General features: G+C 38.4%; 1 protein-coding gene across 2 annotated transcripts in view; it reads right to left on the bottom strand.

Moving 5' to 3' along the window:
* Positions 1 to 2823: 2823 nt before the first annotated feature.
* rasgef1ba (RasGEF domain family, member 1Ba) overlaps positions 2824 to 25519 on the bottom strand; it is a 71745-nt gene continuing 49049 nt past the window's right edge. The window contains exons 1-14 of one of the 2 annotated variants that reach the window (XM_016453599.1): positions 21362 to 21624; positions 17085 to 17267; positions 16527 to 16649; positions 16264 to 16401; positions 12106 to 12318; positions 11882 to 11956; positions 10703 to 10798; positions 10191 to 10293; positions 8748 to 8827; positions 7075 to 7170; positions 5372 to 5467; positions 5018 to 5141; positions 4491 to 4563; positions 2824 to 3256 (exon numbers count right to left, since the gene is read on the bottom strand). In XM_016453599.1, the coding sequence (XP_016309085.1) occupies positions 3232 to 3256; positions 4491 to 4563; positions 5018 to 5141; positions 5372 to 5467; positions 7075 to 7170; positions 8748 to 8827; positions 10191 to 10293; positions 10703 to 10798; positions 11882 to 11956; positions 12106 to 12318; positions 16264 to 16401; positions 16527 to 16649; positions 17085 to 17267; positions 21362 to 21445 (1509 nt within the window). In that variant the 5' untranslated portion in view covers positions 21446 to 21624 and the 3' untranslated portion in view covers positions 2824 to 3231. Of the gene's footprint in view, positions 3257 to 4490; positions 4564 to 5017; positions 5142 to 5371; positions 5468 to 7074; positions 7171 to 8747; positions 8828 to 10190; positions 10294 to 10702; positions 10799 to 11881; positions 11957 to 12105; positions 12319 to 16263; positions 16402 to 16526; positions 16650 to 17084; positions 17268 to 21361; positions 21625 to 25519 lie in introns of those variants that run through there. The other variant, XM_016453598.1, reaches the window with a different exon arrangement.

The raw sequence follows: 25519 nt of genomic DNA, 5'->3' as shown, positions 1-25519 counted from the left end.
GAGCTGAACTTTACAGACTACACAACGCCTGTCATGAAGAGTGGTCGGCAACAGGAGGCCAAAACTGGCCCGCCAGCAGCCAAATTATTTAGCGACTGGTTCTGAAATAGATCTGCCATGACAGCAACAGTTACTCACAATCACTTCGTCTTTAGTGATTTTGCCTTCAAAATAAAAGTACGACAACGTTTTTGCAGTAATGTTTTATTTTGAGAGCTTTTAATTTGAAAAGTTCAATAGCGTCTTAAATTCTTTGCAAACAGCGACAGCTTCGTTGCAGATAAGACACACCGGCTTTGTTTGCATTCACAAAACTAGGTAGGATGAACGCACAGTCGTCTTTCCATTCTTCTTTGTATGCCCTGTTTTCGCTGTCAACTTTCCTCTTTAGACTCTATGATAGTGCCATTTTCTCTCACCAGCTAGCACTCTGCACACGACGTAATAGCGAACCTCCAGCACGCAAAACTATTTAAAAAAATGCAGTTTAGTAGCCTACGTGAGGATGCCAAGGAATAATGCTGTGTAAAAGTAGGCTACGTCAAATAATTCTTACAATACGTTAGGCTTTAAAATACACATTTATTATTCACAATATAGAAAGAGGAAATAAAACAGTTCGTTAAGAGCATGACTCAAACATGCCATTAATGGGCTTATTCAAGTCCTCTTGTATTTTTTGACTTATTTTTATCCATTCCGCATCTCCCACATATGTGTGTTTTAGCAAGGCGGTCTGTGTTGCAAGTTGGTGAATGAAGATACTTGCCAGGTTACGTGTCACTACCATAGACTGTATAAAAACAGTCACTACTCTGCTTTATTAATTTATCCAGTGTAAAACCCGGACACCGCGACACAAGTGTGACTTTTTGTTAATGACTGTCCTCCTACAGGATTTAACACAGAGTAACAGCTCACTACCAGTTACAAAAGATACTGTAACAGTCTGTCACAGGCTATTCTAGTTGCATTTTTCATCAATTAATCTCTTAAATTATCCTTTGACTATATATATAGTATATTATGTTCTGGCCCGCCATCTAGGGGGACATTTATTTTTGGTCCGATGCCAAACTTACTTGCCGACCCCTGCTCTACAACATTTATTTATTTTTGTTTGTTTATATTTACTCATTGCATATAACAGGATTCTAGAAAATTCAAAATATTCAAGTTCTATTGATCAAGGGTGACAGTAAAGACTTTTACATTGTTACACTTTTTTATTTTAAATTAAAAAAAAAATGTGTAAAAGTTTTAGCAAAATTATTAAGCAACACTGTTTTCAACAGTGATATTAATAATATTTAAAAAAGTTTCTTGAGCACAAAATCATAAAATTCAGCTTTGCCATCACTGGAATCAATTTATTACATTTTTTTAGAATATATGAATATATTACAATAGAAGTTTTAAGTTGTAATAATATTAGGCTACAATAGTTGTTGTAATAATATTATTATTACAATATTATTGATTATTACACAATATTATTATTAAAACCAAATGTTATGGTTTTATTTTTCATCAAATAAGTGCAGCCTTGGTAAACATAACAGACTTCTTTCAAAAAAATAATAATAATAATACCGACCCCAAACTATTGAACGGTAGCGTATCATTAGGAGGTAAAAAAAAAATCCTTCAGTACATACTATACCTAGAAATAATCTCCTCAGAATATTATTCACTTAGCAAATCTTTTTAATATGAATATTCTGCATATTGAAAATGACTGTTTCCTAACAGAATTGACACACAAAGACACAAAACGTGTCAAATAGCTTCATTTCATAGGCATTCTTTAATTCCTCTTTTTTCTTGTTCACTCCATACCACTATTCATGAGGTTCTGCCTGAACGATCAAAATACATAGCAATATACAGAGTGGAGAAAAAGACATGATATTTACACCGAAAAAAACTAAAAGTATGTATTTGTGGAGTTTCCAATAAGAAAAAAGGGACTGACTGACATTAACTTCATATGTGCTAGTACCTTCAAATATCAGTTTTTCCTCATACAAACTTTTATAAACATTATAAAATATTAGATAGGGCAATATCTGATTACTATAAAACATGTACCTAGTACAAAATAACATTGAATATAATAAAGCCTGTAAATATCTTTAAAATATTTCAAAACAAAGCAGACAAAAACAGGACAACTACAGATATTTTGAGGCCAATAAATATAATCAAAGGAAAATAGAAAATATTAACAAAATAACAGTAATAAAATTTAATACATCATACAAATGGACTTCATGTAATCAACTCCTCCCTGATAAGTACAACACGGTCCCCTAGCCCATATGTCATTTTCCACTTCACCACCAGAGGACGACATAACACCATTCTCCTCTGCTGCGGCCAAGCGTGTGTGCAATTATCACATAGTGAGCTGTACTTCTGAAAATATCACCCAACTGTAACACTGACAAACGAACACTGTCTTGCCATCAACAGTCAACATACGTCTACAGCGAAGCCTTGACAACAAGAAAAAAAGAGATGGGGGAGCTTATTAATGCTGCAGAATTATCACAAAAGAGTTTACACAAGAAAGGAATTGACATCTTTATTCACAGAAGCATCCAGTGCATTCGGCAGCCCTCAGCGGGTTTATCACGCACACATCAATGGTCACTCACAGAGATTAAAGCAATGCATTACTCACATTTCATATGCATAAAAAACTGACAAACACAATATCAAAAAATAGTGACAACATAAATCGATACTTAAATTAATGCTTCAGGTACAATAAAAATACCCAGTACTGGAACCCAGTACACATAATGCTGGTTTATAATCTTTTTTTTCCCTTTTCCCCAACCTGCTCCAATTGAGTTTACCAACCAGCGGCAAACTCTTACAGTCAACTGAGAAGAACGACAGCATAGACTGGAATTGGTTTGTAGACAAGGGACATGTCATTTTTCCTTCTGCTCAAATCATGCTTTAAAGAGGGGAAAAAAAAGGAGTACAAAAGTCTGCACAAAGAGATGAAAAAGCCTGAAATATCCAGTATGAAAGACAGAAAGAGAAGGAGGGCCTTGTAAAAAGATGCTGCTCTTTCCAACATAAAAATGCACCGTTCAGCAAAACATGGATTGTCATCTCCCTTGAAAAACAGGGATACTTCTCACTTTTGGAGGGGGCAAAAGGGGGACACAGCTTGCTTGTCAGAAGGTTCACTTGATTTTGAGCTCCTCACAGGATTTATGTCCTGTTCAGCAACGAGGACCTACGGAAATAAAGAAGAGTTGTTAAATGATTAGAACAGCCAAAACCAATTATTCAAAATTATCTATCTTAAAAATGGAGAAGCAAAAATACAGAGCATTCGATGGTTTATCACATTTTAAGGTAAAAAAAAAATAATGTGGACACGTTGTATAGTGTCTGCCCTGTGTGCTGATCCAAGTCCAGTGCCCTACACCTGATAAATCGAGTATAAACTGGCTTCAGACTAGCAATAAAAGACAACTTTGCCCTATGGATAGTATTCTTCAGCTGGAATGTCTTTTCCTGGAAGCTCTCTGCCTTGTTTCCTGGACGGCTACTATCCTGAGAGTTGAGTGGGGTGGAGCACGAACTGCTGATACAGACAGAATCTGGTGCTGTGACAGATCCTGTCGCAGTGGGGAAAAAAAAAAGCAGCCCACCGTTTGCCTCCGCTATCTCGCTTTTCCTCCCTCTCTCTTTCTATCCATCCCTCCTGAGCTGTAAAGCTATCAGGAAACGTGACTAAGCAAGAGCCAAGAGGTCTCATCCTTTCCAAGCACATATGTGTGTGTATCTATCGCTGCGTGATCTTTGGCAAGCATTAATGGAAGATGTTTTTGTCGGTTGTTGTAAAAAAGTGTCAGAATACTGTAAAACGAAGTCTACACAATATAATTATTTCAGTAATTTAGATTGCATGTATTGTTCTAGTGAGACAAGGCAAACTATGTGCAAAAAATAATAGAAAATAATTTTTCAAATATGTAATTCAAATAATGTGCTTAAATCAAGGTTTGTAGTTATTGACTAATGAATTTGCACGATTAGCGATTGTTATTAGTGAATAATCATTTTTAAAAATCATTCAAATTCTGATCGACTTTGTGAAGTGTCTCACTGAAAATAACATTTAAAAGAAGGATTCGCTTACAGATCATATATTACTATGGATTGTGAGCATATTGTACTCTAAAGTAGTACTATTTAACATAGAGAAGAACAGCATTACTAGAAGAAGGTACATCCATTATAGAATGATTGTTTTTATATTTTATTCATTATTAATGAGTTTTTCAAGGCCTGGACAACACAATTTAAATTCCCTGATTTCTGCCTGACAGTGGGAACCTTTGGTTATTAAATCTGTTCATTAGCTATTCGTTTGTCAAACAGACGATGTCTTTTAGCAAGTCACTACTCTTCAGACAGGTCAGGAATAATCTCAGCATCTGAATGAATCGTATTATACACACCTGAGAGATTTCCATCTGTCTTTCTCCATGTTGTTCTCTGGTCCTTCACTCTCATATGATGCCAGATACAAAGCTGTTGAGAGATGATTGAGATGAGACGAGTGTGTCAGCAACAAAAACAAAGCCACCTGTTTTCCTTCTTGACGAATGTTCTGAACCTGTGTCACTTGGTTATTTAGCGTGACGGCATTTCACACCCGAGGCAATCATGACAAGCGCAATTGTCTTTGTGTCTGGTATCTTGTTTGCTCACTGCGCAACTATCATTAGAACAGGTTTATGACGCGAGTGGCAGAAAATGAGTGTGCAGAAGAGCTCTAGCTCAGACAGGAAGTCCAAATTGACAGTAAAAAAGCAAGACAGAATGCATAAATGATGTTTAATTAGCAAAACCACTGTCTGGCCTCAATGTTTGCATTTCAGAAGTTGAAATGAAGGGGCTTATGATTGATGTTCGCCACTGCAAAAAAAAAGTTCCTTAACTTGATTGCAATTAATCATAAACTAGCATTAAAAAACATCTGTACCATCTTCACTGAAGACCGGTGCGGTCAGGAGATACTGCAGAATCTTGCGGTCTCTGTCAAAAGGACACTCCACCTTCTTCCATGTCATGAACTCCATCACTTGTTTGGCCAGCTCCCAGAATTTCTGCAGCACAGTCAAGATTCATTCTGTTAGAAATCATTGCCACTGAATTCATGCCCTTGAAACTTCATTTCAACAGATGCATACGTCAATGGACTAAATCTGGATGCTTCCGTTGCTACGTGACAGTGTTTTCTCAACCATCCTTTGTTATTCAGTAGCTGTGACGGCAGTTGTTGCCATGCATCATGTTAGCTTGCATGTATCGCGCCAAGCCAAAGGGCAGGAATTACCTCCAAATTGACATGTCCATTTGGGAGCCTGTTGGCACATCCTTCATTGAGGAAGTAGATGTCTTTAATCAAGAGGCTGAAGAAAGGGATAACAATCTGAAAGGCAAAAAGGAATACAAGATTACATAACAGCTATAACTGACCAAAAACTAAGAAAAAAAAACATGCAACCAAATGGAGCAGCCTCATTGGAGTCCATCTAAGGGTTATCGTCACAGTAAGATTGCACTAGGCAACAGTTTTTACAACAGCTTCTAGAAGCCTACAGGGCACAGCACAACTGGATCTACCACTCTGGAGGGCAATAACAATGATTCATGACACAAGGAAACAGTGATGTGTACGTGACGCCAAAATCTAAACTCCGCTGTAGCAAATTCAGGTATAACATGATAAACAAAGGTGTCTTTAAATATAGGGGTCACACTCCTGTATTCAAAAATAAATAAATAAATAATTTGCTATTAACATAATTCTAAAAACTAGAAAATGTAAATATATACAATGTTTATTTAATTTATTTTACAATATTAATAAATTTAATCATTCCATGCCATCAACATCCTGAAAATCTTTTTTTTACATTTATTTATTTTTGTTTTACATTATAAGTCGTTTTAAGCCTAAGCATCACTCCAAAACTGAGAAATAAATAGACAAATAAATAAGTCAAAATAAATCTACTGCCATAATTAAGAGTACAGACCCATGTGAATAGTTAACCTCAAGTTCAAATCAAGATTAAAATAAGCACAATATCCATCGGTGAACAAAACGAAGGGTCAAAAATACGAGCAGTCAAACCAGTTGATGAGTTAAAGACATTAAGAGAGCAGTAATGCATTCCTGATTTAATTAGTTTACAGTGGAAATTCCTGTCCTGGAACATGCACTTATTTTGTCTCTTATATCTTTAAAGTAAGAATGCTAAACGCATCTGATTTTAGAGAAAAACAAGTGACATGGGCCACTGTGATGCAAAAAAACAGGCCCCCCCCCCCCCCAACGGAAGAGCCAAGCATTCCAGGACTGCTCTGGAACATTCTGTCTCACCACCCAAACCCACACAGCGAAGATCTCCTCCCTAACCAGTCGAAGACGCAAAACAATCCTTACCAAGCTTGACAAAAACAAACAACATATCCAATATATATATAAATATATATGAGAACACTCAAAATAGTTGTGCATTTTAACGAAGAGATTAACAGTGTTGAGCTTCCTTTTGGCACACTCAGATGCCGGATGGATTTTATTGAGTTTGCTCACAGAAAGCACTGAAGAGCATCAGAACATTTTGTTAACTGGCTGAATGCCATGTTTTTATAACTAGAATGGAGCATATTTAGCAGAGGAAACAGAATGTCCCATTTGATGCCTTGCCCTCAGCAAATCATCCTCAAATGGCCCACTGTCCTCTACCCTTGTTATTACATAACTCTCGGCCAAAGAGGCCAGACGCTACCTCAATTTAGTGTAAATACAAAGCTTCTGGACTGGGATCTGCACTTTTAAGCCAATCACTGGCATCTTTTATGTAATGAATCTGATTTTATCATTGTCCTCGCTGCGTTTGTTGCGAATATCGATACAACATATCACACACTTCAAACAACCTTTTTAGAAGTACATGCCGCCCGAACCCAAACACTGTTATGAAACCAACGTTTCTATGATTTCTGTGAGAAAATTCTGCGCATTACCTTCTCTCTGCTGCTATGAGCAGTGATAGATCTCTGAGTGGCTCCACGCAGCGCTGTTCTGTAGTTGTAGAAATTGCTAGAGGGATCCATCTGGTGCTGCGAATAGAGACAAAAACAGGTTTAGGCACCAACCTCAGGACTTGGCCTGAAAAATGTAATGTAGTTTCTACAAACAAAAGTTTCTAATGAGCTCTAAGCCCATTAAACATGGTTAGGTCTCCAAAGCCAACATGAGTCACTCTAGTTACTATTCATTATGGGACATTCTTTAATGGGAACCAAGTAAGATGATCCATGTCATGCACTTTCAATCTTCAGTCAACTTTTTGCCAGCAGGTGAGACAACCACAAAGGTTCAGTTCACTTTAGGGCTGCACGATTATGACAAAAATCATAATTGTCGATTATTCCCTTGAAATTGTAATTGCGATTATTAATTACAATTATCACAATTTACATTGAATGATGTTTATACCATTGTTTGATGCAACTGCATGCCGTATTTTGATATGAAAATAAACAAGCTGAAAATACCTTTAATGCTTTTCTATAGTATTAAGACTCAAATGTCAAATATACATTGGACTGGTTTCTTCTTTAAATTATAAAAAAAGTAAAAATATGAATGGTATTATAATGTTATACTAAAACTAAAACAATGGGAAAACCCTTAAGATAACATGTAGAAAGAAAAAAACATATTAAGCGTGCAGAATAACATAAGTGGACTTGAACGATTAATTGTCACTTTGAACGATTACGTAATTGTGGCATCCATAACTGTAATTGCGATTAGAAATTCGATTAATTGTGCAGCCCTAGTTCACTTAAACCAGTTTAAAGAAGCAGGTTTCATAGATACACTATGGTTTAAACATTTGGGGTCAGTAAGATTTTTTAAACGTTTTTAAAAGAAGTCTCTTATGCACCAAGGCTGCATTTATTTGATCAAAAATAGCATTATAGCCCTTTTGAACAGTACTCCAAGGCTACATATAGTTTACCAAGGCCATTTTAGGTGAACAAATAATAACCTTTATTAGGGACTAGTGGTGAATATCTGCAGCTTTTACATTAAAGATTTCGATTCTACAGAGACGCCATGACTAAGCCTTTTATCATACAATCCTCCATTGTCTTAGAGTAAAACTAGAGGAAGACAGAGTGAGAGAAAAGAAAAAGTGTTGTGTGTTGAGATACAAAGGCTGAACCTCCCTGAAGACTAGACATACAGTCCCTATTTACACATCAAAATGCTGAAAGCCACAAGGCGAGACTGAACAATGTGTAGGTGTGTGTTTTGCATGCATAAGTCATATATCAAGTTCAAGGCCTCTGCCTGTCTAAAGATAAAGCAAGACCTAAACAAAACCCTCTTTAGACAGTAAACACAGTGTGCAGATTCAAAATTAAAGCCTTAAAGGTCTCAACCCCTCTCAAATTTGGCCTAAACTTGTAAACATTTGCACACCCCCTCAGAAAAATAATGACACAAAAGCAACAATTCTCGCCCACTTGGGACTAAAATTGGCAGAATATGGTGTCCATATTGTCAGGGTTTTGAGCATCGTGCATGCATGAGTCACGGGGATAAGAGCCAGGGTCGGACACTTAATATGTTTAGTGCCATGTCAGCACTGCAGCCCCTACATGTTCAGTGATTAAATACATACCTCTAGTATATCAAATTTGGCGGTTTTGACTTTGCCCCAGGTCTTCTTGAGCCGTGACACTGGACTCATGTTCATCCCAGCTGAAAGACACATAGAAAGAGACACAGGTCAGCACACAATGGTTTTGTATTTTAATATATTTTAAAATGTATTATTAATATTATTGTGCTTAAAAAACATTTCTTATTATTATCAATGTAGTTGAAAACAGTTCTGCTGCTAAATATTTGTGGAAACCATGATTTTTTTTTTTTTCAGGATTCTTTGATGAATATGGCTTTGGCTTGAACCCAAATATTTTAATGGTAGTATGTGTTAAAAAGTAAAACGGCTTCAGGGAGGCAAAGGAATTAACTGATGGATAAAGGAAACATTGATATTTGTAGTTCATACATGCACACTTAACTGAATATGTTGTGATCTGTATCTAAAATTCAGTCATTTCAGATGTTTTCTTCCCCAGTTTTAAGCCTGAACAATAGCAGCAACACTATCTATTCATCTACAAGAGAGCCATCTGAGGCTTTAGTACATTAACAATCTGTCTATACTAACAGGTGTCAGGCCCAGAGCTCCTCCGGCACACTAACATGATACTAGAGCAAATGATCTTTCAGGTCTAGCCACGCACTGCTGACGCTCCATTCACGTCACACAATGTACGCTGCCTCCAAAACACACAAGCAGGAGCGATCAACCTTTCCCATGACTTGTTTGTTCTCTTTCAGTGACTTTAATATCAGCGCTCCATCTCCAGGGAGAGAGGCTTGTGTAAGAGCCCCGGCCCGTGGGCTCGTCTCCAGGGAATGGCCAGGGAAAGGACAGCTGGTTCCACTCCCTCCCTCTCACAATCCCTCTCTCAATGAGTCTGTCCCTCGCTCAGTCTATTGGATTGGTCAGCACTGACCATCTGCCTGAGGGATGCCGCTCCCTCGATCCAGCTCTCGCTCACACAGGCTGAACAGCTGCTTCTTCTCCTGGTCTCTCCACTCCTGTTTCCCTACCCATAATGCCTCAGGCACAGGCCTAGGTAGGTGCTTGGAGAACTGAGTGAATGATTAATGTAGCTAATCATTATTTTATTATATTATTGAAGGTAAAATGTACTATATATTATCAGAAGTCTAACATAAACACAAAATTGTTTATTATTATAGATTATTGAACAACGGATGACACCGATTAGTTCAAATTTGATCAACTAAAGGCTAAAATGAATTATCTAAACCTTGACGCATAGCTAAATAAGACTCTCCGGAGCACTCAGCAAATATGAGTCTGTAAGAGGTTTGACATTGTTGTGCGTGTTAAGCGTACAAGAGCAGGGATTAGAAAAGCAAACCAAATCCTGCCAAAAAAGCAAACTGTATTATCCAAACTGATTTGTGGGGAACAAAAGAGCTTTCTGTAGCAAAGTCTTGCAAGGGACGGCAAAACACTCACTAATGATGGCCATGAGCGAGTTGAAGTTGCCAATGTTGAAGCATTCTCGTGCCACGTCGATGAAGAACTCAATGACTCGAGCCCGATGTTTCTTCTTTACAGGCTGCATGAGAATATCAAGCAAATATTTTATGAACACCAAAAAGTGATATTTATAACAATGCTCATTAAATACTTAATACTTTTGGAACTTTCATGATATAAAATCTAACGTTACCTACACCACCGTTCAAAAGTTTGGGGTCAGTAAGATTTTTTTAAATGTTTTGAAAGTCTCATGATCACAAAGACTGCATTTATTGGGTCAAAAAAAAAAAAAGAACAAATAGAGAAAATTGTCAAATATTTTCACCAATTTAATGAACAGAAAGAACAGCATGACCTCAGGAACCTACTGACTTTTTTGAAAGGTGGTGTATATTTTTATAAGGCTTATATTTAAAATCACATTAGAATCACTAACAGTATCATTAGCAATAGTAAAATCATTAGCAATAAAAGCAGACGATTACCATGCAGATCTCCGTCGCCACCAGGTAGCTGAGTCTGTTGAACCACTCCACATAAGCCTCCAGGTTACTTGCTTTTTTGTGATCACTAAAGCATCTCTGCAAGAATCACAATTTCAAAAGGGTCAGTATCATCATTCAATTACAATGAGGCTTGAGTTTGGTCAAGAGCTTCATTTAGGACATTGTGCCACAACGTTTTCCAGTTTAGTTTTCAAATTGTCTTTATTAGGCATGCGCATTTTATCTGTACCATACTGGTTATCTGTCAATTTTATTTTATTTTTCTTATCAACAAACTAGCATAGATTCCAAATATCAGCTATTTTAACTTGTCTCTATCAGCCAGAATTTTAGCATTGGTGCATCTATTTTTCACCCTAAATTCTGAGCTCTAAAACGTTTGGCAGGAATGTAAACAGTTCATCATCAGTAGAATATAGCTCTTTAAGTGATCTCACAGAACTTTGCATGCTGGGATCTGTGATTCCTACAGTCCCAGCCCAAGAACAAAGGTCTCCGAGATGACTGATGATCTCCAACAAAGCACATTCAATCAGAGAGCTTGTTTGCCCTGCAGAGCCTCCACGCTCACTGGGCCTTGTGCTATTATCTGTTTAGGGAATGTATACAGACACTTTGTCTGAAAGCTCGGGCCACTCTAAGCCTTCATTCCTCAAATTCCTATGGTCCGACTGTGCCGTCCGTCACACAATACCCAATCCACCCTACTCTACTTTTGAAGGACAACATCAGAGAGCCACGGCGGTGCACAAGGACCCTCTGGAGAGATGGCGACCAGAACAAAAGAGAAAAATCGCACTAGTACCGCCTTGACACGGGCTGTTGCCTAGCAGCCCAACGGCAATGGGCATTACGAGGCAGGGCTGAGTAAACTTTTGGCAGGTTATTGTGAGAAACCAGTTGCTAGGCTTTGGCCACAAAAGGACGCTGTGTGGAACGTGAGGAGGGAAACTTGGACGGTGATAGATTAGACGAGGAATGTGCTGTGAATGCTGTGTGAAATAGGTGACACCGCATTGAACCCGAGGGTTAAGGTAAACATCGTGCATATTGATTTGTTGTAGTCAGATATTTGTTGTAGTAAGCGCAAGACATGACATTTGCATTGTATATATTTTAAGTTGACCTTGCTGACCATAAACAGGAAGGGACTGTTACCTTGTCGTTATCAAGAGGGTCTTTCTGAACAAACGCCTGAACGAACTCCTCTGGTCCGATGTAGCTCAGTCTTTCCTGAAAAATGAAGATGATGATGTCAACTTAACCATTGCAGTAAACCTTGAAAATAACTGCACAGATTATGGATTTAGTAAATAAAGCAATCCAAACCCACAGTGAGGTGAGGAATGTAAGGTCATGTAAACCGAGGAAGTTCCACTCACCAGTTCAATGTGTGTGAGTTGCTGTGCCAGGGTGAAGGGGTCGCTGCAGATGGTCAGAATGTCTCTCTGGATGGACTGAGGTTTGGTCTTCAGCACAGTTAGTCTGTCAGTCACAGAGGAGTTAATCTTGGCCAAAGCCTCCTCGTACTGACTCAGTGTGGTGAGCTTACGGATCAGCGTTTGTGTCATCTGTTGCACCGCCTTGCGATAGAGCTGAAGAGAGACGGGGAGACAGAAGACATGGATTTGCAACCATGCTTTTATTGACCAGAATGACAAGGTAATCATTCATTTGAAAGACTGACAACAAAATGTGTCCCACACTGATAAGAAAGCTGAGGGAATGCACAACGTATTTGCCCTGCAAACATCTAATGGACTTCCGGGCATATAATGGCTCTCTTTCCTCTTGATTGGTCAGCTATGACGGTGGTGCTGCTCACAGGGTCTTATGTTCCAACATAGGGTCTTGCAGTATGTTACATAAACGGTTAACGCAGGATTACAAAACAGCAGCACTTCATTCATGTCCTTCAAAGGTTCACAAGAATCCTGAATGCCACCCACTTCCCCTCGTAACACAAGATGGGGTTGAGTTATCTAATAACAAGAGCCTGACACAGTTCTGGACTTCTGTTGTGTAAGGAGAGGACAGCAGCGGTCAAGCCCTGTTGCTCAACATCAGTCGGACAAGAATCTACATCCTCTGCCTGCTTGACAACCAATGGACATCAAGAAGACTACCCCACACCATGAATTTAAAACAGACTACTTAAAGGAAGCCTTACCTAAACTGGTTACTTAAAGGAGGATAAAATAAACGCATTTGATAATTTTTTTTTTTTTTTCAGGGCTACAGCGAGGAACAATCACCTGAAAGCCAATCAGAATCCACTCAACTGAACAGTTTAAGCATTTAAAGCGTCAGACAACAAAACTGCAGCTCTTATATTGAACAAAATGTTATTGTCCATTTGTGTGGACTCTCATATAGTTATCAATATAGCTATCGTTCGTGGTGCAAACGGGCTTTAAGGCTTTTGTTTAACCATGAAGATATAAAAAGTTGGCTGTTCAAACATTATGCTGATTGGTTGTGGGATCTTTCATTTCTGTCAGGCTTCTGTACTCTTTTCTGACTCGTAGAAAATAAAAAGTGGCCCATTAATCTGTTGTGCAGGAGGTCGGTGGCGCATAAATCCATCTGGCTCAGAACAACCTGAACATAGTGTAGATGCAAGAATATTGATGATTTGAAAAGAGAGCGAGTACAGGAGGAGACAAGCCCTTGCAGCACTTTAAAAGATCACAGAGAGTCTTAATATTCCCTCTTCAAGGTCCACCATATGCTGACACATTATTTTTAGCAGGAGTTCTTGGCGATGACTGCTTGACATTTTGAGCGTTTCAAGTGACAACTCACTTGTTGTGGGAAAAATAGAAAAGAAAGCTGCTTGCGTGTGCTGCCTCCACGTTTTTAACCCTGGCATGAGTGTGCGACAGCCGTCCAACATGGCACAACCTCACAGTACAGATCACTCTAGCATGGACACACCACACCCAGGTCAAGGGTGAATGCTCTCCATTACTTTCCCAATAAACAGGATTTGTGCAAAAGGTGTCCAAATGTGCACCAAATGGCTGTGTCTGCAAATGCACAACTGGGCCCTGCCTTCCCTATACAGAAGACCACATGCGTAATGACAATCTTTGCCGACCAGAAGCCTGAAGACCAAACTGTGGTCTGGAGACAGATGTTACGGCATCTATTCTCAGCTCCTGCACTGAAAGCAAGAAATCCGCGACGCAACTGCCAGTAAAAAGAAAGAAAACAGCAGGTCAACAAACTGCTGGCAAACTCGTCAGGACCACTGAGGTCTAGGAGAGGTCAAAAAATAAAAGGCCTAACTGGAAACCACTTCATAGTGGTCTTGTTATAATGGGCTGCAAGAACTGGACAGTACATTTGACTCAGATGGGCTTATGTCTAGCTATAAATACACCCATTGTCTATTGTGTGGCTCTGACTGCTGTGAATACCACATCAATGTAGAGTCAAGTGCTACACTGTAACAGACACTCTCATTAACAAAATTCACGTACGAGTACATGCCGTTCAGATGGCGGGAGAAAAACAGCGACTGAATTACATAATACAGTCAACTTATTGATGGTATGAACCATGAATGAATTCTTCACACTATGAGACGCTCTTTTCATGCATAGATACACATCTACCAGACAGTCATAACTCAAAACACAGATTACATTTGTCTCGCCTACCTAGCAAATGTAAAGATCATAAAGATACCTTGAATAAAGAAAACATGAAGTGGTCACTCCGTTAAAAAAGAACATTTGATCCCCATCAATATGTAAAAACGGTACACAATAAGGGAAAAAAACTTTTTTTTTAAATAAATAAATAAATAAAAATTCAATAAATTGAATGATGCTAAAAATGTTAGTGTAGAAATCTTAAGTATTTTTTCAACAACAACAAAAAAAGAAATATTAAAAGGCAAAAAAAGAAATTTTAGAGGTTTAGGTTTTGGGTCACACATGACATTTTACCACCTTAACTAATCATTAAAAGGTCAAATTATCTGTTATTTGAAAATACTTATTGCCCTTCTTGAAACATAGTGCATTTTATGTATTACATTCAGACAATTGTCTTATTTTGATATTGACTTTATACCAAAAAACATTTTAATTCAGAAATTAAAAACTTGCTCATCATATAAGAGGTGTATTCAGGTATGAACTGCATTTGAATTCTTTTTCAAATAAATACACAGGTCAACTATGTCACGGACCCTAACACAGTTATAGTTCTCCATGTTGTTTTTTTTTTGAGTGTACATGCAGTCTTATTAGCTTATCACCCCTTTCACTAGATTGAGGAGGCGGTGCAACACGCACACATTTCCTCTATGAGCTGAGCGGGGCCGCAGAAGGTCATCGATCTCCTGGGTCAGGATAAAGCAGATCAATTGTCACATATGTGTTTACTACACAAGCCACCAGAGGATGAGCCCTGCTTGTCTTTTCGAGTTAGTGAAACCCCATTCATTTGAATCTGATGGAGCGATGTCCATCTTAAACTGTCTATTCTAACTAGTGCCCTGCTGTTAGTCATTACACTAATGCTCACTAACCATGTGAGATGACCAGAGCGAGCTTCTGCAAATCTCTTTTTATTTCACTGTACATTAACTAAATCAAGAGTTCACAACAGGAGGACTATTCAGATGCGGACGATAGAGAAAAAAAGGGACGTTTGAGGACAACACTTGATGAGAGCTTTATCCAGATTCAAAATGAAGTGACAGGCGTCAAAAGGATGTGAGCACAATGGAAGGACGATAACTAGATGTAAAATAAAATCTAATCATTTAACACGACCACTGCTGGTTTTTGTGCCCAGGAAGTTTTAAAAGAACCTAGAATAAATGTGTTTGATAAAAAAAAATGCTAAGCCAGTAACATGGCAACATAGAGAAAAAAAGGGACGTTTGAGGACAACACTTGATGAGAGCTTTATCCAGATTCAAAATGAAGTGACAGGCGTCAAAAGGATGTGAGCACAATGGAAGGACGATAACTAGATGTAAAATAAAATCTAATCATTTAACACGACCACTGCTGGTTTTCGTGCCCAGGAAGTTTTAAAAGAACCTAGAATAAATGTGTTTGATAAAAAAAATGCTAAGCCAGTAACATGGCAACCAACGAGTCAGCGCTAGGAGAACTATTTAAATGCAGCCTGTGGAAAAGCACGAGTGAAGACAAAAGCAGCTGAACAAAAGAGCTCTCTTCTCACTCCTCTTGTCAGAGCGCTTTGGACTAAAGAAATCTCACCCCCCATTGCTCAGGTGTTGACACTCTTCTCACCCAACGTGTTACATCCTACGTCTTAACCAGCTGAATGTTAAAAAAGCCATGCTAAGACATATAAAGGTGTTTTACACGGTCTATGCTAATAGTGGTACTAAAGGCATAAAGAAAAGCTAATGTCTTTGACGCAAGTGTTCGCACCTATCAGGTGACTATTATTTCAAAACGGCGTTGCGTTTAGCAGACATTTCCTCAAGAATGAAAAACTAATTGTTTCCGCTGAAATTATCTTCCAGCACTTGGAAATGGCAGACTTACTTCATCTCCAGTACTCAGACGATGTGTTAGTTCCTTCAGGCTCTTCATCATCCTCTCATCCCTGAAGTCATAGGGAAATGTCTCCGTCCACTCAGTCAGCAACTGCAGAATCTTGGGAGCAATTTTCCTGACTCTTGCCTACAGATTAAGTAAAAAAACAACAACACTGTAATTGCAAATTATTGTCCTTGGTTCTCAAAATAGAGCAACCATGAAGACTGAAGCCACTTTGTATGACAATCAGTATAAAGACACCCTTGTACCTTATCAGCCTGAGGATCAGTGAGTCTCTGCTGGTCCACACACAAATGGCACACTTTGGACATCAGCTCATACGGGTGAATAAAGAGACGGGAACTGAGCAGGAATGTGAAGATGTATGTCCTCTGTGAGTCAATAAAAATTAGATCAATGTTGGTGCAACAATACAAACCATTAATATCCGTTTTACATTATTCTAAACAAAACTAACATTGGACAAAGCTACATAAAATGTATTTATATTTCTTGAAAATAAATCTGGTTAGCTAGACTACACCTCAAAAGGACAACTCTTATTTTAAATAAAGTTCTTTGAAATGAAAGGATTTATGTCTCTTTAGATAAATTTAATGAATCCTTGCTGATTAAAAGTAATTTCTTTTAAACCCAAATTTTTGAGCAGAAGTGCATATTGCTAAATTATAATTTGAGACCAATTGCAAGTCACGTTTGTGGTCTCGGTGTTTAAAAAATAAATAAATGTGAGATATGTTTTCAATACTCAAAATCCAATACTGTGAATTGGCTTAATAGCTACTTTTGACACTCTATATACTCACATCAGGATAGTAAGCCACCGTAGGGACCAAGTGCTCAATTAGACCCTCCAAGGACCCTGACACCAGGTTGTTTTCATGGTAATACAGGCCTTCATAGTCCTCTTCCTTGGCCTTATAGAGATTCTTGTTGTAGACATTGGACCCATACATCACTGGAAAGGGTGGCGTTTGAGGCATTTTGTCCTGTTGAAGGATATAAAGAAACATCAGTCTGAGGAGCCTAACCTAAGCACAAACACAATCAAAAACAGACATTGATGCATGAACTAGGCTAATTCGTTAATGCTGAGCCTCCATCCTCAACTGAAAATTTTGTTTACCTTTGTGTAAAACACAAGGTCCCCAGTATCATTATAGGAAGCTGAGTGGAAAATTACTCTTCCTCGGATGGACGACTCGTGGGGATGAATATGTCGCGATTAATCTCAATGTGCAAACACCTTCCCTGATTGAGCCTGTGAGAACTTGAGTTTAATCTCCATTCGCTTCGTATTTTAGACTCACTAGTTGGCTCTAATCCACCATAATAGCAGTTGAACATACCACCGGCGGGTTTCACTCACAAACACCAACAAATTAATCTTCACGGTGCTTTTACCTCACGTGGATGTACAACGCAGAGGTTCTTTCAACTACGGGTTGATACAAAAAACATGATGACCTATGAGATCTAGTGCTTCTGAAAAGAAGGATTCTTAATTTCCCCCTCAAAACCAAAACGAGGCCCATTACAGATGAGAGTCCTATGAGTCGGTCAGCATTAGCTAGAGGTGATAAGCAGCCAAAAGCAGTTCTTCACCCACACAAAGAGCTCTGGCTCACATTGCCTGCCTCCCTCCCTCCTACTTCTATATCTTCCAGGCTCTCGTGGAATGGCAGAAAGTGAGTTTTGCACATGTCAATGCATCACATAATCACGCGGGCGGCTCCAGCATGCCAGCACGAGCTTCTGTGCCATTTCAGAGCTCAGCCCGTGACTTTAAGTGAGATTCCTGGACACAGCGCATATGGGCCCCTCAATAGAGGCATTCACAGCTACGGCACGGGGCGTCAAGGGACACCTCGAACAATGTGCAGCCCCAATGGCCGCCTGCCTATTCAGGCCCGCAGGCGTTTGGGTGCCAGATTCGGACGGGAGTGCACAGGAGGGAGGGGGTGTCGTACGATGAGGTATGTTCTCAGTCCGTGTCCCCCACAGAGACCTCTTCATAAAACCATAGACATTAGCATCAAAATGGAGGCCCAATAGGTCAAAGCAGCAAACGCCCCCCTACGCATCTGCTTTACCATGTGTTATACCATCTGAGCACGTCAATGAGATAAAAAGCAAGGAAGGCCAAATGATGTCAAGAATGACTTTGCGCTCATCACCAGAAATTGACAATTTGTCAAGTCCTTTATGAATGATGCCTCTGGGAACGGCGTACGGTTTTATTCTCTGACTCATATTCTGTAACAGAATTTGCCAGAACTTTCATAAAAATAAACCCTTTTTTGTTTTTGACAAAGCAGCATTGAATAAACTCTACTTTTGTCTCATTATATGGCCCAAAAGCAGGACACCCCTGCGCATCGGCCCATGCAACCCTATTAGTGAAGCCCCCAGGCCACAATGCAAATCTGCTAAAAGTCAAAGCCTTTTTAAACTCTCTAGGTGCACCAGCTGCTGCTCGACTGAATTCTGTGAGCGAATAAAACAAAGCTGAAGCTGATTAGTAGCAGGGATTCTGGATGCGTTTACTTTTTGGTTGCAGGTGTCAAGTATGGCCAGCCACATGTCCTCTCCTCTGTCCTGCTTAAACAAACACGAAGCACAGCCTTCACCACAGGGGCTGTGTAGTATATAAGCAAACAAAAAAGCCCTTGCTTTCACACAATTACTGAAATGTTTTTTTGTCAGAGCTTTTATTTGGCATCCTTGCATGGCTGCATTTTAGATAGTTATGACTGTCTGAAAGCTGAAAACATTCAGTCCCACCCACGTTGACTGTATTGTTGATTACTGAGTCTCTAGATCAAAACGGGCCTCCTCAAGCATAAAGCAACATTTAAATAATCGCTCTGATCTTTGGGGTTCCCACACCTTTTGACTAATACATTTCCATGGTTTTACACTCATTTATCCCTACTGGATAAGGATTTTTAAAATTCACTGTATATTGAAATTGCACTCCCAAGTCGATAAAATAAATAAAAAATAAATGATTCTACAAATACTACATACATAGCAATGGAAATGTCTTGTAAATGTCAATATCCTAAGTAAACTGAAATTACATTGAAATAGAATTTTTATATATAATTTAAATCGAGTTCGAAGTTATATTTCAATTTATAGAATACTTATTAAATAAATAGAAAATTTTCAATTTAATAATACATTTTAATTTTCCATGATATTTCGATGACTTCCTGAGATCGGTTTTCATGGAAATCACAATTTTAACATTCCTTGATATTTACAGGTTTTCCATGGTTGTGGGAACCCTGTCTAATGCAAATGTGGAGGTTAAAACAACAAACCCAAACGTTCTGGAGTGTTTTGAAACTGCATCCTCAACAAAAGGGTGTATTGAGCTCATTGGCATATTATTAGGAGCTGTTAAGTTGTTGTGGCAGTCTTGTCTTTAAAGGTCGCTTCATAGTGAATATAAAAACAGCCAAAGATCAAGACTTTAACAAATACGAAGGATTGATCACTGCTGTGATGACAGAAAGAAATGATTCCCACCCACATTTCTACAAACAAATGTCTGGTGCGTGGACCATAACACAGTTCTATGTAAATTGACAAATTACTATAATGTTACGAATATGATGAAATGAGGAAATAAACATGTCTGTTCATAGCGCTGTAATAGACACCAGTATTACACAACATTGTCGGCTTTCAATAAATTCAACAAGGATCAAATTGAGTCTTGGTCTTTTGGTTTCTGTCAAAGTGGGTTACATGTTAGCCTTGGGAAACGAGCAGGTGTGTGTCCGTGTGTGTGTAAGACGTTGGGGGAAGGGAGCTATTGCTTCACTGAAACTACTCGAGTGTGTCTGAGTAAATAAAGGGCTTGGCTGGCGGTACAGATTGGCAGGGCATAGTGTCCTTCCCACAGCACTTTGAGCTACCTGCATGACTGGTATCACAGAGGCATAGTCCAGCCAAATCACAGCAAACTGATGCAGATCAGCTTTTCAAAACAGAATCAAAATGTCTCAGACACTCTTCTTTCCGCAATCTTGACCAAACACAACCTTCATTTTGATTAAAAAAGTACAATATAAGACTGTTGATAAACAACACCGATTAATCAAGTAGATAAGACAATCTGTTTAAGCCCCAAAATAGCTTACTTATTTGATAGTGGGGAGAAACACATGGGTAATGATCATCTGAAATCAAGAAGGGAATATCAACAACAACCCTCCAGTTTCCACACCCACCCACCACAAGACCACTACTGCACTAATACATATGAGAAATGAAAAATGATTTCCCCAGTGAATACCCTCAGCAAACACTCAAAACTCCATAAACCTGGCATCTTCATTCTGCAGTGCAAACCATCAGTTTAGTACACAGCATGCACACTATTTTAGCTAATTTACTGTAATTTTATATCATCCTAAACTATAAAATGCCTTCCATAGACATTTCAATGAAACTTTAAGATCTCAATGGGTTATCCAGACTTGGAATTACAGTTCTAAACTTCCCTCTTATATCCAGTTTTCTCCGGCTGTGGGAACCTTGTCTGAATTACCATGTAACCAGCAAAGTAAATTAACATTACAATCCTTCAGCAAAATATTATACAACAAAGTACCATGTAATACAAAATAACATGCATTTAAATCAAATTATAAATGAAACCAATTTAACCACCAAACTAGTACACCAAAAGTCTAGAATAGAATATTAATTCCACTAACAATACCACAAATAACCAATAGTACATAGCAATCATTAATTTCCATGGTAGCATATATCAAATTACATGACAGCTTGGTTGTGTTCTACATTTGTTGTACACTGCATATCACTTGTAAGAACTCACTATCAAGACCACCAGCATACCAAGGGCAACACCACAGGGCACATTCTTCATTAATGTTAATATACTTAAGTCAGTAACACAGAAGGTGAATATCGTCAGCACATATTTGTTTGCAGGTTTATATGTAAGTAAACTGACTTAGCAGGTCGTAATGTAAAATAAAATCAAAATGCATGCAACCCAAGCCGCGTATTGAATGCATTATACATTGCTCGAGTTCCTCACCTCCAAAGGGACCGAGACTCCGCTGTAGATCAGCCCTGCAGAAGTTTGGCGATGAATGGCTGCGCAAGATGAACCTCCGGACATATAACAAGCTTAAACAAATGATTCTCAAAACATATGAATCTAAAAATAAGTCACGCTGCGTATTCCTAAGTCATACGGATACCGACTGTGACACTCAAGCGCATGATCCTTATTATAAATATATCCAGGCAGACAGTACGTGCGACGTGCTTCTCTCTCACGATCTCAAGCAAGCGTGAGCTGCTGATGCACTGAGCGCGCGAATAGTAAATGATAGTAGGCTGAGCCGTAGATTCCGAGACAGCCAATCGGCGAACAGCACCAGACACCCGCGTGCATGTCTATGGTCTATACTTGAAAACGAAAACATATGAGAATTTCACTAAACAAGACGACTGTAAGAAGAACTAAATGTCTGCCTCAGCGAAAATCCCCTGAAAATAATCTTCATGGTTACTTACAAGTCCGCCATTATGTCCTGAAAGATAGCCGTCTCATTTGAATCTAGCAGGACTAATGAATTTATCAAAATACATTTATTGGTTTGTTCAAAATATACATATTACAAATGTTAGCATCATGGGCAGTGTAAATGGAAATATTTGTGGGAACTCCCTCATGTCTTAAGCTGATGATACAGGGGGCAACTTTTTGGGCACTTTCTCGCTGAGAGTGGGTAACAAATTTCTATCTGGACACTTTAGATCAGTTGTGTGCCCTGTGTCTCACCTGGTTGCCCATTGATGGCAACATTAACCAAAGTTGCCCCATGTATCATTAGCCTTACATTTTGAAGACAGCGACGGATAACACTGTAGCACAAACTGCTAATATATTTCTGATATTTTGGTAGGCCTGTATGTAATGTTTACCTGCATTATCTTTAGCTTAATTTTAAATAGGTTAAATTAAATCTGTGAAACACAGTATATACCCCTGTCTCATTTTCACTGATACTGTGCAGGAACCCCACAATAGATACTGCAGTGAATACCTGAAAGAGTTCACAGAGAGGTTTTCCCTCTCTCATTGTAGGTCAAGGGGCCGAGAGTTCGTCACCTCTCACACCTATATGAGGTATGCTAAACGAGCTTCAGTAGCATGTTCTAACAACAATGGTATCAATCTGTCGGTCTTTTAAATTGACAGAACAAATTAATTCACCTGATAAACTTGAAGGTAAGAACATTGTAAAAAAAAAAAAAAAAAACTAAATCACAAAGTTACTCCATGTGATAACTCAAAAATCAGTATTTCATGTCTATGCATATTTGTTAAGAAGCAGAGAAAAAGCAGGATAATGTGTGTGCTGGGGTCCTGATCGCCCTCTCTGGGGTTATATGCATTAATGGCTGGCTGACTGTACATTATCTCTCAGTTAGGGATATGCCGGTATCAAATTTTCATGTTGCGATTAATTGCTAATGCTTTTATCACGGTATACGGTAGTGTTGTCAAAAGACCCGGTATTTCGGTACCAAGTCGGTACTAAAAAAATGAAAACGTTATGGTACCAGGTTTTCTTAAGTACCGGTACCCGGTCAACCCGGTTCTTGATGCGCTATCCGAAAGCTAGCCTCTTCCAGTGTTGCCAAGGTTTTCCCGCGGAATCTGGCTGCTTTAACACTGTTTTATTAAATATTGGAATACCTAAGATTAATGAATGTTCAGAAGAATTTTTCATTGGCAGTTTAAGCTAACTAATGAATTAACTAATGTTAATTAATGAAGCCCTAATGTAAAGTGTGACCGAACAATAAACAAATCAAAACACTTTCAAACAATATCTAGGGCATGTTGTAGTCCAGATTAAAATGTAAAAAAAGTTTGAAAATAAATAGCCTATTAAGTCTAAATATTTAAGTATTTGGTGCTGTGATGAACATCATAGCAAATACACAAATCTGAATGGCTGTTTAAATCATTTAAACACGATTCAGAAACAGAAAGTAGAGCAGCTGCTTTGTTTACAGGGTTTCATTTAAATGAATTATTATTATTATTATTTCTGCTGTTTAGCGCCATCTGCTGTCAGAGAGTGAACGTGCCCTTTCATCCAGAGCGTCTCTCACATGTTCCGCCATGTGCTTCTCGTCCGCGCTTATTTACATCAGTTCGCACGGGTCTCACGCAGCATACAGCCGTGTTGTGCATTTTGACCAGTTGATGGGAAAAATATTCTTAAAATGCATTCAAAATTCTGAATAACTTGTAATATATAATTACTCACGGTATTTAGAATAGCCCACGATAACAATATCGTGCATACTCATTACCGTGATATATCGTATTACCGAATACCGGCACAAGTCTACTCTCAGTTATATTTCCATAAATGTGTGTGTGTGTGTTAAAGTATCAAATGTCTTAAGCAGACCAGCACCATAAAATCACAAAAAATAACAATAATAATAATTAAAAAGCAAACAGAGTAGCACAAATTTGTAAAGCTTTAAAATAAAAGACATGTATGAATCATCTTAAAATCTGCATCACAAAAGACTCTTTAAACGTTGTGTGATAATTAGGATGTTTCTTCATGCCTTTGACAACGAGTCTGAATAAAATCTGAACATGGTGAGCATTATGTTTGAAAATAACCATTCACAGGTCTCACATCTTGGCTAACACCTCCACAATGGGCCCACAGTTATGTAACCTCTGTGTATTCAAAGTCATTGTTCATTGTGAAGAGTGTGTGGAGGAGTTCATAGAGATGAAGAACTAACAGTTAAGCTCTCTGCAAAAGTTAATACTACTAACAGTACCAAACAGCAACAAAAAAGTTAAAGAGAAACAGCTACAAGTCAATTCAAGTCCAGTCGTTCTCCCCATTAAATACACATTTGAGCTTAGTCAGCACAGACTGTCTGACCTAGCTTCCCCTTTGCTCCAGAGGTATTCACACCCGTTTTGTTGTCCTAGATGGGGCATTATGAATGTGAAAAGTGAGAAACAGCATGAATTATTTAAATGTTGGAAACTGTTAATAAGAATGCATGATGAGCATAGTGCCTGCTGTTCCATTTTATTTTATTTTTTTACTTCAAAGATTAGTCCCTAAAACAGAAGATGTATATAACAAAAGTTAAATTGAAATTGATTATCCCAATGAAACCTTTTAAATTTCAAAAAGAGTCATTCAAAACACAAAAGTCTATGTGTATGGGTTTTTTTTTTTCACATAAGAACAATAAACATGGAAATTCTCAAATGGGGGTCCTAACTCAAGAAATTCTGGCACATCCATTCTGTGGAAACAAATGTACTAGCAGTTGACAAAGATGATCAGGCAGGCACTGTGTTAAGAACAACAGTATATTAGCTGTAGTTAACCTAAATACTAATGTACTGCAGAAACGTTAGTATACCATACCATACCGTAACATGTGTGTGTTAAATCTCCATTACTTGAGGGTAAGGATGTCACAATCAGCTTTGGCCTTTGATCTTTGGTGTCACTCTGTTATCATATAGTTTAATAGCCACTTCATTTCAAGAGTGAAATCATTAAAATAGATTTACAACACTCCATATTCACCAATTGCAAGAAATAATATTGCCAAATTGGGTGTGATTTTTCCCCTACAAGTAAATATAGACAGATAGAGACATTCAGTAACTCAGACACTTTTCAGACATACCAATGTCTAACTCAAGATTGGCTTACATCCTATATGAATTCTGACCCAAATATTTTGTCAGCTGAGGAAAAGCACTCAGACTCCAGTCCATCAAATCAAGAGCCAGATAGTGTTTACCTCTGCACTGACTCCAGACCAGCTTTCCCCAACCCAATTTCTAACTTCACAATCATTGAGAAAAACCAAGCTGGCCTCAAATCAGGTATAATGAGTGGCAACCAATTCCAGACAAAGGGCAAAAGTAGGGCAGTACAGTCTACTGCTTCTTCTACTCAATCATCATTCATAGATCCTCATTATTAACTCATGTTACATCAGATGATCACATGCATGGAAAAGTCCAAGCATGGAAACCAATGTGACTCGATGCTCAGAATTAGCTTCCAAATGAGGAACAAGATATGCATGCTACTTCCTGACATTTAATGTTACCAAAAAAAGCCTTTTGTAAAAATGTGACAATAGTTAAATGAAATCCTGCTCTATTTCT

Source organism: Sinocyclocheilus anshuiensis, unplaced genomic scaffold (genome assembly GCF_001515605.1).
Source record: "Sinocyclocheilus anshuiensis isolate Anshui unplaced genomic scaffold, SAMN03320099.WGS_v1.1 scaffold1531, whole genome shotgun sequence".
Taxonomy (NCBI): domain Eukaryota; kingdom Metazoa; phylum Chordata; class Actinopteri; order Cypriniformes; family Cyprinidae; genus Sinocyclocheilus; species Sinocyclocheilus anshuiensis.
The sequence above is the reverse complement of the archived record's forward strand: the minus strand, read 5'-3'. Positions and strand labels throughout refer to the sequence as shown.